This window comes from Budorcas taxicolor, chromosome 2, assembly GCF_023091745.1.
Source record: "Budorcas taxicolor isolate Tak-1 chromosome 2, Takin1.1, whole genome shotgun sequence".
NCBI lineage: Eukaryota > Metazoa > Chordata > Mammalia > Artiodactyla > Bovidae > Budorcas > Budorcas taxicolor.
This window is the reverse complement of record NC_068911.1, coordinates 33091964-33104188: the sequence shown is the minus strand read 5'-3', so window position 1 is coordinate 33104188 and position 12225 is coordinate 33091964. Positions and strand designations below refer to the sequence as shown.

The 12225-nt window shown below is 50.0% G+C and overlaps 1 protein-coding gene across 6 annotated transcripts in view; it reads left to right on the top strand.

Annotated features, from left to right (window-relative positions):
- Positions 1-12225, top strand: part of CLEC16A (C-type lectin domain containing 16A) — a 237908-nt gene that overhangs the window by 161336 nt on the left and 64347 nt on the right. For all 6 annotated transcript variants that reach the window (XM_052636154.1, XM_052636153.1, XM_052636156.1 and 3 more), the window contains one exon: positions 11138-11289. In XM_052636154.1, coding sequence (XP_052492114.1) covers positions 11138-11289 — 152 coding nt within the window. The remainder of the gene's footprint in view (positions 1-11137; positions 11290-12225) is intronic.

Below are 12225 nucleotides of genomic sequence, written 5' to 3'. Positions count from 1 at the left end.
TTCCATGGACAGAGGAGCCTGGGAGGCTACAGTCCATGGGGTTGCAAAGAGTCAGGCACAACTGAGTGACTAACACCTTGCCTAAATCATTCCTAGTTCCTTGCAAATTCAAGGAATCCCAGTAACCCTTCACCTTCATTCTTGGAGGGACCAGAGTCGCATGCCGGGCAGTAGAAGTTGCCAAGATGTGCTCCCCATCCAGGAAATATCGCGCTTTATAGCTGCCGCATGCCGTGCTGGGAAGGAGGGCTTTAGGGAGCTTCAAAGACGATGAAGTAATTGATTGCTACTTGCAGCAAACAACCCATAAGCTGTTGCTGGGTTGATGGAGGAATGGTTACTTAATTTTCTTCAAAGGATTGATTTGACTGTCAGGAGAAGCAGCCAACCTAATTGAGTGTGCTGGTCCACACCCTCAGTGGCAACCGCTGCATCTCTTTCTCGTTTTGACTTTGGAATGCCGTGGGCAGTGCGTGGAGTCTCCCCTCAGTGTTCACCAGGCTCGAGAAGGTGCAGGGGTCACCTGGACAGGACCATTCTCCTTTGATGGGTCTGTCGAGTCACCAGTCCCTGTGGCCCCAGCTCTGCTGGGTTCTGTTCGAAGCAGCACAAGACTTCTTTCCTTGGCACTCAGAATAGCTCCCTCGGAAATGTGTGTGTGTCTCTGATGCCCCAGGACAGCGATCGTTTTCAGTTTTGTAGTGGACGTTGATGGAGTGGTGACATTTGGGAGATGGATCGCACTTTCCCAGCGGGCTTCTTCTGATTGATGGCCTTGTACCGCCTGCGCCGGCCTCTCCCCCCACAACAGTACTCCCGCAGAGAGCCAACTGGAGCCCGATGATTCATCACTTGCTTCCCAGCCCTGCATTACTGGTCAGTTAAGGCCTGTGCCCTCGGCTCCATCCCGTCATCAGAGAGCCACACCAGACTGGTTTTCCCTGGGGTCGCTGTCAAAGCTATCTTCAGTGCCGCCGGGTATCTTCTTGGTCTCACAAGGCTGTCATCTGCCCACTCGTCTGAAGGCTTCATGAGGGCAGGGGCTTGGCCCATCCCACTCCTACAGTATCCCTCTGTCCTGGACCAGAGCCCTGAGGTGGCAGATACCCAGTGGGTCTGAAAGAGGTCCCAGGTCGCTGCTAGAAGAGACCACCAAGTGCCAGTGAAGGGGGACCTTGCCCAGGAGCACATGGCAGGTTTTTCAACTTGACCATGGGATCAAACCCCTGGGATCTGCCTGCTGAGAGCTAGGGTCCTCTGACTGTCCCCTTGCAGGACCTAGCCAGCATCTTCCACCCTTGAGAGCTAGCCCGGATCAAGAGTGCCCCCCTCTTCTGCAGAAACAGGGGTCACTCCTCTCTGCAGCCTCATCCTAAAGACTAGAACCCCAGGTCCCAGTCAGCTTGCTCAGGATGCTGTGGAGGCCACATGTTCACTCTGGCTTCATAGCTCATCAGTCAGTCATGTGTCCTCGAGGATGTTACTTGACACCCTGCAGTTGTGTGTCCTTGGGGATCAGTGAACCGCTCTTCCCCCGTAGAATCCCAGGAACTTGTCAAGTGGGGAGCTCAGCTCCTGGCCCAGAGAAGCACCGGTCAGCAGCCGGGAAGGGGGACCTCTGTCCAAAGACACAGCCCTGACAGTCTTTCAGCTCGTGGTTCTAGAGGACCACGGCCCCAAATGGCTGCGTGTCCCCACTGGACGCCACCACCAACTCCGCAGGGAAGTCAGCCATCCCATCGTCTTAGCTCCCTCTGCGAGGGCCCTTGGGCCCCTGCAGCTGCTTCCTTACTCATCCCTGGAATGCCTGCAGGTCTGGAAGAGAAACCCAGTGGGCTCTGTGATCCATTGAGAGGCCAAGACCACACATTCTTTGCAGAAGGGCTCAGATGCTTTTTGGCTCAGAGAGGAGATCCTGGCCTCCTATCAGTGGCGAATGCTCCCCTGTGGGCATGTTATCTTGGAATCCTGGGGTGAGCCTGCCTTCCTCAAGGAATCTGTACCTTGTTATCAATCCTTCCTGACCTCTGACTCACAGCAGGTGTCTGGAAGACCTGATAGTGTTTACAGAGTTGGTAATCTAAACTCCAGCTGTGGTGGTGCTCCCAGAATTGGCCCTAAAGCCCAGGGTATTAGATTTCAAAGCGCTGGAATTCAGGCTGGCCTGGAAATCCCGCTGTAAGGATAAAGACCTCAATTCTAAATGTATTCAGAGCCACCAAGCCAAGAATTAAATTATGGTATTGGCATCCGTATGTTTTTATGAAGGGATCATTTAAATACAGCAAGAGTCAATCAGCCCCGTTTATTGCTCGGTAATGAGCTATAGCCTGTCAGAGGGAGCCCTGGAGGAAGGCTTCAGTCCAGGGGCTGAAAGGACAGCCTTCAGTAAGGAAGGACCAGAAGACGCTAGCATCCTTCTGTCCAGGGGACAAGCACTTCTTCAGTGCCGGCCACTGCCCAGCCCCTCTCCTGGGGATTCAGCAGGGAGTAGGACAGGTCAGGCCCTGCCTTCTTGGGGCTTCCGTCCAGACTAGGGAGCAGGCCTCAGGACCCCCGGGGGCTGGCAGGCCTTGGGGTGCAGCAGTGAGCTAAGGTGGGTAGATGTGCTAGAGAGTAACTGGATGTGTGGGCCCATCACCCCACAAGAGTTCTGAGAAGCAACCAAAATCCATGATTCATTTTCTCCCTCTGAAGAGCATGGCTTACTTCGTCTAGAGCCTGCCTCCAGCAAGCATCACTCTACCTCAGACAAGGGGGTTCTGATCTGTGAGTCAGGGCTCCAAAAAGTCAGGGTGCTTCCAGGCAACAGCCACTGCTGACGGAGACCACCTGGGCCTGGCCCCAGGCCTCTCTCAGATCCCCCGGTGGTCCTGCCGGGCTTATAAGTAACTTGAGATGCAGAGAGGGAGGTGACTTGTCCAGGATCACACAGCTTTTAGTGGCAGAGCTGGGATTTAAGCCCAGGTCGCTATGGCTCCTCCACCCAAGTTGTTTTCACCTGCATGAGTTGCCCTCCTTCTGCACTTCCTGGCAAGGTGGCTGTTTCATGACTTGCCCTCTCCTCCTCTTTCTCAGCATCTTAAAATTCTGTTGGAAGATGGCTGCATTCCTTTCCTCTTTATTCCACTAAACACTGCAGGACCTTCTGTGCGTCCCAGATCATCAGCCCCAGGCTGTTTTTCCAGGCTGGCCTTCCATGAGGTGGTATGCAGCCCCTTGGTGGTGCTGGAAGAATGTTAGAATTTTAAATGTGCCTGGATGCAGCACTGAATTACAATAAATCACAGTTGCAATTCTCTAGTGCTGAGTAACAAACTACCCTAAAATATAGTGGCTTTTTAAACAGCTACAACCATTTTGTTTTTTTTTTTAATCATTCATTTTGCTCACAGATCTATAATTTGCCCAGAGCTCAGGGGGAAGAGCTCGTCTCTGCTCCACATGGCTCCCTCTGGAGACTAGAGGGTGAGCTGGGGGCTGGGGGCCCAGGGCCTTGGCTTTTCTCAGTCATGTCTCCGTGACAACTTGGGCTTCCTCACAGCATGGTGGACGAGTTCCAAGGGTGTTTTTGTGACCTGGCCTCAGAAATCATACGGGATCACCTCCACTGTACTCTGTTGGTCTAGATCATCACAGAGGACCACCCACCCCCACCCCCACCCCTGCCCTCACTGCCCAGGTTCAAGGAGAAAGGACATAGACACCACCACCTGATGGGAGGAGGGTCAGGTCACGCTGCAAGAAGAGCATGTGGGGGAGGGGGGGGTTTGTTTTATTTTTTGGTCTCCAATTGTGGTGTGTGAGTTTTCTCTAGTTGTGGCAAACGGGCTTAGTTGCCCCATGGCACATGGGATCTTAGTTCCCCGACCAGGGATTGAACCCTCGTCTCCTGCATTAGACCCCTGGACCACCAGGGAAGTCCCTCAGGCAAGTATTGCTGTGGCCATCTCTGGAAAGTGTAGTCCACACGAAAATACATTTCGGTGCCCCCTCAGGTCCTTTCTGTCACAACAAGGAGAAGGTCTGAGATTGGTACAAGTTTGTCTTAGAACTTCTCTAACTGCTGATTACCCTTTTTATCAGAAGAGCAGGCTTTTGGCTATAGTTTAATTTAAAAAGCTCTTTTAAATCTATTTTCACAGTCACCTTATATGTTTTAATTCTGGTTTTCCATTCATGGTCATGACACAATGTTTCCTTTTAAAATATGTTTATTTTAGGAAAGCACGAGTGCTTTCAAGAGAAAAATTCAGCACAAGTTCTACTTTGCCGCTGTAGTTTTGCTCTCACATGTGTACGTGAGTAAGGCTGTTTCTTTGTCTGTTGTAGCAAAAACTAATACAGAGCCTGAATGGCCATCAACTGGGAACTGTTAAATCATTTAGAATCACATCTACTGTGGGAGGGGGCTTCCCTGGTGGCTCCGTGGTAAAGAATCCGCTTGCCAAGGCAAGAGATGTGGGTTTGATCCCTGGGTCAGGAAAATCCCCTGGAGGAAGAAATGGCAGCCCACTCCTGTATTCCTTCCTGGGAAATCCAATGGACAGAGGAGCCTGGTGGGCTACAGTCCATGGGGTCGCAAAGAGTCGGACACGACTGAGCATGCACTACAGTGGGAGAGAGTGCAACTGTGAAAAACAACGAGGAGCACCCATGTGTGGGGGGTGGGGTGGGGGTGGGGGTGATGTATCACCGAGATCCGGACTTCAGTGGCAGAAGCGCAAGGGGTTGTGTAGCGTCTGTGAAGGCCTAGGCAGCGGGGAGGGCTATAGCTGTGTGTGTTCTTGGAAATTCATGGTGGTGGTTTAGCTAGCTCGTGTCCAGCTCTTTGTGACCCCGTGCACTGCAGCCTGCCCGGCTTCTCTGTCCATGAGATTCTCCAGGCAAAACTACTGGAGTGGGTTGCCATTCCCTTCTCCAGGGGATCTTCCTGACCCAGGGCTCGAACCTGGGTCTCCTGCATTGCAGGCGGATTCTTGACCGACTGAGCTACAGGAAAGCCCTGGAAATTCATAGTGGACGGGTAACAAGAAATCAAGTGGTTGTCTCTGGGGAAGAGGACTGGGGAGATTTACCGTCAACTCTAAAAAATTCCACACCTTTTAAAATGGGAGCATGCAAATGTATTATCTATTCAAAGAGATTGATAAGGTTAATTTTTTAAAAAATGGTAGCAGTTTATATGTTTATTATTTTCAAATTTTTATTTTCTTTATATTTTGGCCGCACTGTGAGGCATCCGAGCTCTTAGTTCCCCAACCAGGGATCAAACCTGTGCCCCCTGCAGCGGGAGCACAGAGCCTTAACCACTGGACTGCCAGGAAAGCCCTGCTTAATGTTGTCAAATAAAATGGCAAATCTTCCCCTCCCCACCCTCTTAGAAATCAGTGAGCCAAAAGGCAAGGTCTCAGGGTGGAAGGAACTTGTCACTTCTCCCTGGAGGGAGGTTCCTTCTTGGCCCTGGGGTGCGATGGAGACAACTCTCATCCCACCCGCTCTGCCCTCAGGGCTCTGTTCCTCCACAGATGGAGACTTGGCCTGCATGATGGTTTGTGGTCGAGAGCCCGAGCCTCCCTGCCGGCCCCCCGAGCCCTTGAGGCAGCGCCAAGCCTCATTCTTCACGGTCTGGCTCCCTAACGCAGGATCTAACACCCACATGTTTGTTGCACTGGACACCAGCGCTTCTTCAGCTCACATGCCTGGCCAGTTTGGAAGCGTGCACACTTGTGCACCGAGAGGCACTGCTGGTCTCTTGCCGTCTCCCAGAGCTCAGTGACTGTCACCACACTTGGGAATCGGGGGGTGGGGGGTGGCAGGGAGGCAGCGTGCCGATGGCCAACAGCTGGGCCCGGGGCTGCTTCCCAACCCTCCTGGGCCCCAGGAGGACTTGAGGCCCTCTATGTAGGAGTGTGGAAAGAGAGTCACTTTTCCCCCCTCACTTAAGCACACAAACAACATGATGTTGTTATTTAGTCACTAAATCGTGCCTGACTCTTCTGTGACCCAATGGACTGCAGCCCTCCAGGCTTCTCTGTCCATGGGATTTCCCAGGCAGAAATACTGAGTGGGTTGCTCTTTCCTTCCTCCAGGGAATCTTCCTGACCCGGGGACTGAACCCACATCTCCTGCCTTGGCAGGCAGACTTTTTTTCTTTTTCTTTAACCACTGAGCCACCAGGGAAGTCCACACAAACAGCTTAGCTCTTTGAAGAAATCGAAGCACTCCGTATAAACTAAAACAGCCTCACCCTCAGCCCCACCACCTCCCCTCCAAAGAGGCAATCACTCTGCACCCCGCCAGGCATTTTCTTAAATTTTTCTTTTACATACACATGCTTGAGTTCGTAGAAAATATACAGGATCTTCTTGTGTGGTTTGACTTTACACAGATTGTGTCACACAGCCTGTGTCACACTGCAACTTTTTCCACTCAGTCTTTGAGACTGAACCTTGTTGAAACATCCAGAAATCTCATTCATTCCTTGTCCTTGCCATATGTTTTTGTTTTTCTTTTTTTTAAATAAACTTTCCTTTCTCGCTGGACATCTAGGTCATTACAGACCCAAATCTCACCGTCAACATCCTTATTCCTATCTCTGAGCCCACGTGGGCATTTTCCTGGGAATGTACCCGTTGCCAGGTCATAGAGTATGAAACTTTCAGCTTTAATAAATAATGCTGATTTGCCCTGCCAAATGGCTGTGTTAATTTATTCTACTGGCAGTGTTTGAGAAAATCAGTTTTTCTACAGCCTCACCAATGCCTGATGTTATCTTAACACTTTTATTTTTGCCAATAGGTGGGATCCTGTTTTCATTTGTTTCCTAGTTTAGCAGGAAGGCTAGCACTCGTGTGTGTGTGTGTGTGTGTGTGTGTGTGTATTCATTCTCTTGTCCGTGAATGGCCTGGGGAGTTCTTCATATTTTTGGCTTTATTCATCTTTTGCTTCTTAAAGAGATATGTTGAAAATATTTCCCCCAGTCTGGTTATAAAGTTGTTCATTATCCGTGAGCTAAATTTTAATTCTGAGGTAGTCAGTTTATCAGTCTTAATCTTATTTATTTGTATATATTGATTCTTCCTTTTTTAAAGAAATCCTTTCCTGCTCCTAAGATCACATGGATAGTGTGTTTTCTGATAAATGTCTGTAGATTTAAAGAAATAAAGTCCTTGGCTCTACCCCTTTGGAATGAAGTTGGTGGGAGGGTGCTGGAGACCAGGTGGGTTGAGAGATGGAAAGAACCTGCCTGCCAATGCAAGAGACACAGGTTTGATCCCTGGGTCGGGAGGATCCCCTGGAGAAGGAAATCTGATGGACAGAGGAGCCTGGTGGGCTACAGTCCATGGGGTCACAGAGAGTCAGACATGACTGAGCACAGGTTCGTGCACGCAATGTGGGGATGGCCGGTCACCTGCACTGGTGTCCCCTGACAGCAAGCCAGCCCCGAGAGGCAAGCAGGGCGGTTCGGAAGGCCGCCACGCCCCCCGATGGAGCTGCCTGCTGCTGGTGTCCTCCCCACGAGGCACCCCTCCCTCCTGGCGCCTCAGTACCTGGCACCGCTCCCCCCAGCTCAGTGTGAAATCCACAGGGACCCGCTTGCAGGCAGCAGGCAAAAGACCTAGAACGGGGGCAGGGAGGAGCTCCCTCCCGCAGCTCTCTTCGGAGTCCTTCTCCAACGGGCATGCCCACCACCGGCATGTGGAGCAGCCCAGGGGAGAGGCAAGGTGCTCCAAGCGTCTCTTGAGACGCCGACCCGGAGGCCCACAAAGGTCACCCCGACCAGACGCCCTTGATCTCTCCCAAAGGATGCCTAGGTACCCTTCTGTTCAGTCCGTGGAAGCCGCTTCATTTCTCCTTAACTGCCCCCACAGCTTCTGAAAAACCAGGGGCTCCCTCCCTCTCAGAGCCCTCCTGTCTCACTGGTGACAGTTGCCTTTTAGTTTTCTTACGAAATCTCTCACGGGGCTTTGATGTCTCAACTGCATTTCTGAAAGTTGTTCCGCTTTGGGGTTTTGTCCTTCCTTTTGAGTTCTTTGTGGCAGAGGTGGTAGGTCTTTCCTTCCCCCTGAAGCCCCTAAAGGCCCCTGGGCTTTATGAGGGGGTTGCCTGCCGACACAGCCCGCTGACACCAAGACCTTGGCTGTGCCTGCTTTCCAGGCTCACCCGCAGATGAACCTCTTTTGTGAATGTGGGGAAGGGAAGAGCAGGGTTGTCCTGTTTATGGGGAAGGGGAGAGGAAAGAAAGAGAAAGGAAAAGAGAGGGAAAGCATCCTTTATGAGCTTAGTTTTCTCTTTTTAAAAAGTAAAAGATGCTTATTGGGGAACATGATGTAAGTATTGAGTTAAGAAAGTAAACTCGACTGTGTGTGTGTGTGTGTGTGTGTGTGTGTGTGTGTGCATGCACCCTCAGTCTTGTCTAGTTCTTTGCCACCCCATGGACTAGCCCTCCAGGCTCCTCTGTCCATGGATTTTTTTTCAGGCAAGAGTGCTGAAGTGGGTTGACATTTCCTCCTCCAAGGGATCTTCCCAACCCAGGAATCAAACCCGGCTCTCTTGTGCCTCCTGGATTGGCAGGCGGCTTCTTTACCACTGTGCCACCTGGGAAGCCAAACTCCATGCACTTCTGAGGATACAGAAGACTAGATGTCTTCTGCATGGAACTAGAAATTCTAGATAAAGTCATTTTTAGAACTCTTCTTAAATACTTGGCTAGACTCCTGGGAAAGGGAAGAGGCTCCCTGCCCTCGAGAATGAGAACATGCAAGCCAGAGTTGAGGCTGTCTGGTGCTAGTGTTGGCTGTGGGGTTTCTGGCCATGCCAGGTCGTCACATGCTGGGGAGAAAAGACAGAATCCCAAGGCCTGTCACAGCTGCTGGACCAGAAGACATCCCAGGAAGCCAGGATCTCAGACTGTGTGCTCAGAGCATTCAGCAGAGGTAGTGTGGGACGTGAGGGCAGGGAGGCGGAGGAGCGAGGGGAGGAGAAGAGGGCAGAGGAGAAATGTGCCCATCATTCCTTAGGTCTAAATGAAGAGCAAAAATGAGGGGAGGCAAAACCTTGGCAAATTCCTGTGTTTGGGGCCAGGATTGTTACTATCTGTGTTACTTTCCCCCCACCACCCACCACCAATAAAGTGAAGCCAAGTATTAGGTTACAGAACGTATTGGGGTGCTGACAGTGTTCTACCGCTGGAGTGCCACAGGGCACAGCTCTAAATTTACCAAAACTCGAACTGTACACTGAAAAACAGGTGAGTTTTATGGTATATAAATTATCCCTCCATAAAGCTGTTTAAGGGAAAAAAAAAAAATTCACCCACCGTTCTTCTAATCAGAGATGTCTTTTAATGTTTTAGTATATTTCTCCAAGCTTGTATTTCTTTGTAGCGATACTATCTTTCAACGTACCAAAATCACAGTTACAAAGTTTTTATCATCATGTTCATTTAAACATGTAGTCTTTCCCAGTGCCGTTGCAATTATTGGTAAATAGGATTTTTTACTTGGGTCTTTAACGTGTATTTCAAAAGTGTATATTGAATGCCTTCTCATTTTAAAATAATTTCAAGCAAATCAGTGATACAGAGGGCAAAAATTAAAGTTCTCCTGTTGATAACACACACACACACACACACACACACACACACACACACACACACACACACACACACACACACACACACACACACACACACAGTCCCACCCACCCCCAATTCTCACTTCCCTCCTCCTAAGTAACCACAGTTCACACTTTGGTTAAACATAACTTTTAAATGGGTATGTAATTTTCCATATGATGGGAAAAAAATCATACTCACATGGTTCCCCGCTTTGGGGGTATTTAGGTTGTTTCCTGGTTCAGCTATTTCTCTTAAAACATATTACAGAGGATTTCACTGGAGGGAACTTAATGGCCCTATGTTACTCTGGTGAGTTCAAAGCCATCTAAGGACAGGCACTAAATTAGACATCAAATCTGGCAATAACTTCCAGCTAAGAAAAGGGACCAAGCGTAAGCTGAGGAAACCCTGCTAAATGTTTTCCCTACCTGTTCTCATTTTAAGGTATCAAACATCTCCAGATCGGGGACATTATTGCCATTTTACAGATGGGAAACCGTGGTTTAGAGAGGCCAAGTGCCTTGCCCCAAATCACACACTGTCTCATGTAGAGCTAGGCTCTAAGTTGTCAGACACCAAGCTAAAGTCTTGATGATTCTGTAACCAAGCGGGGGGCTCTTCCTTTCCTGTCTTCACTTAATCTGGGCAAACAGTCACAGGTATAAACCGCCAACACCTGCAGGGAAGCACCGAAATGTTACTGGGATTCTGGGTTTGTTGGGTGTTTTTTTAGCTACAGTTGCAGTGCCTAATTCACAGCCAGTATTGTATGGTAAGTCCCCTACACACGAACCTTCAAGTTGCCAACTTTGAGAGATGCGAACGTGCATTCATGTGTCCCATCGCTTAAGACAGTTCACGTCTCTGGCATACACTGACACTCGAGTGCACCCTCTACCCGTGGCTGTGCTTTTGTGTGCTTTACTGGACAGGACAGTAGAGAGTGCAGTAGTAGAGTGTCTCTGTGTTGAGCCCAGCATGTGCAGAAGCCAGTGTCAAAGCAGCAGGGATGTATTTGATACAACTATAATTTTTAAAGTTCTGTACTGTAAGATTAAAAATGTCTTCTTAATCTTTGGTGTTTGCTTTTTGTGTATTATTTGTGTGAAAAGTATTATAAACCCAGTAAAGTACAGTACTGTGTAGCCAACCCTGTGAGTCGGGTACCTAGGCTAACTTCACTGGACTTAACAAATGCGCTCTCAGAACGGAACTCGTTCGTTGTGACTGTACTGGTGCTTTATGTATTTTATATGAGCTGGTCCTCACAAACAGTGCTTTGAGTGGGTTGGGCATGATCCCTGTTTTCCGGATGAGGAATCTGAGGCCCAGAGAGGTATAGAAGGTTGCCCAGCATGACTCAGAGGAGGGACTCGGAACCCAGTGTGTGTGACTGCCAGGCTGGGGTCTGGCGCCGAGCTGTGCCGCCCGACAGAACACACACCAGCCCAAACGTGTCGCTCAGACTGTGCAGCGGACTGCACCTCACCCTGCTCTCTGTCCCCCTCCTTCCAGACAACAGCGACCTGATTGCATGCACGGTGGTCACCAAGGACGGCGGTATGCTCCAGCGGTTCCTGGCCGTCGATATTTACCAGATGAGTCTGGTGGAGCCCGACGTGTCCAGGCTGGGCTGGGGAGTGGTCAAGTTCGCAGGCCTTCTGCAGGTACGATGGCTGAGAAGCCCGGAAGTTCTTCACTGGCTGTGCAAACACCCACCAAAGTGTCATCTTTACAGTCAAGTGCTAATGACATAAGGGCTGTGTGAGCAGCTTACCCCTGACAGCAGTTAGAACACCTCACAGATAAGGGCCAAGTTCTCTTTAACCAAAACTCATTTCTGACGCCCCTCCTCTGTCATCAGATACAGTGCTTTGCCAGCTGCACGTGTGAATGGAGCTACGTGAACTGTCCTTCCCAGGTGACCCAGCGGTAAAGAATCTGCCTGCCAACGCAGGAGACACAGGTTCGATCCCTGGGTCGGAAAGATCCCCTGGAGTAGGAAATGGCAACCCACTCCAGTATTCCTGCCTGGAGAATCCCATGGACAGAGGAGCCTGGCGGGCTACAGTCCATAGGGTCACAAAAGAGTCGGACATGACTGACGCAACTCAACATGCATGTACTGTTTTTAAAAATTGTACACAGGTACTCAAAAGAGGGTGTTTCTGTGTGTATTTTTTCTTCTGTCACATTGCATGTATTCTAAACTTTGTTTTTTTCACTCAGTGAATGTTTTAGAGCCCTGACTGTGTCAGTCTATGGAGACTTGCTGGTATTCTTATAACTGCTGCCTGCCCACATCCCAAGGCGGAGGTAGTCAGTGTCCCGTGTTTGTTCCCAGCTTTCTACTTTCACATACATACGGTGCTGCCGTCAACAAAATGTCCCGACTTCCTTGTGCACTTGGACCAGGGTTTCCCTAGGGCAGATACCAAGAAGTTGGGCTGGGCCCATTTCCTCTCTAGAATGATTGTTGCTGCTGGTGATTTATGGAAGTTCCTGTGTCTTCCATCTCTCCATCAAGCCTGGGCTCTTAAATTGCCAAACGCCAAGCTGGAGCTTGGGTTTTCTTAGTGTTTGTCTAATGATGGGTGACTAAT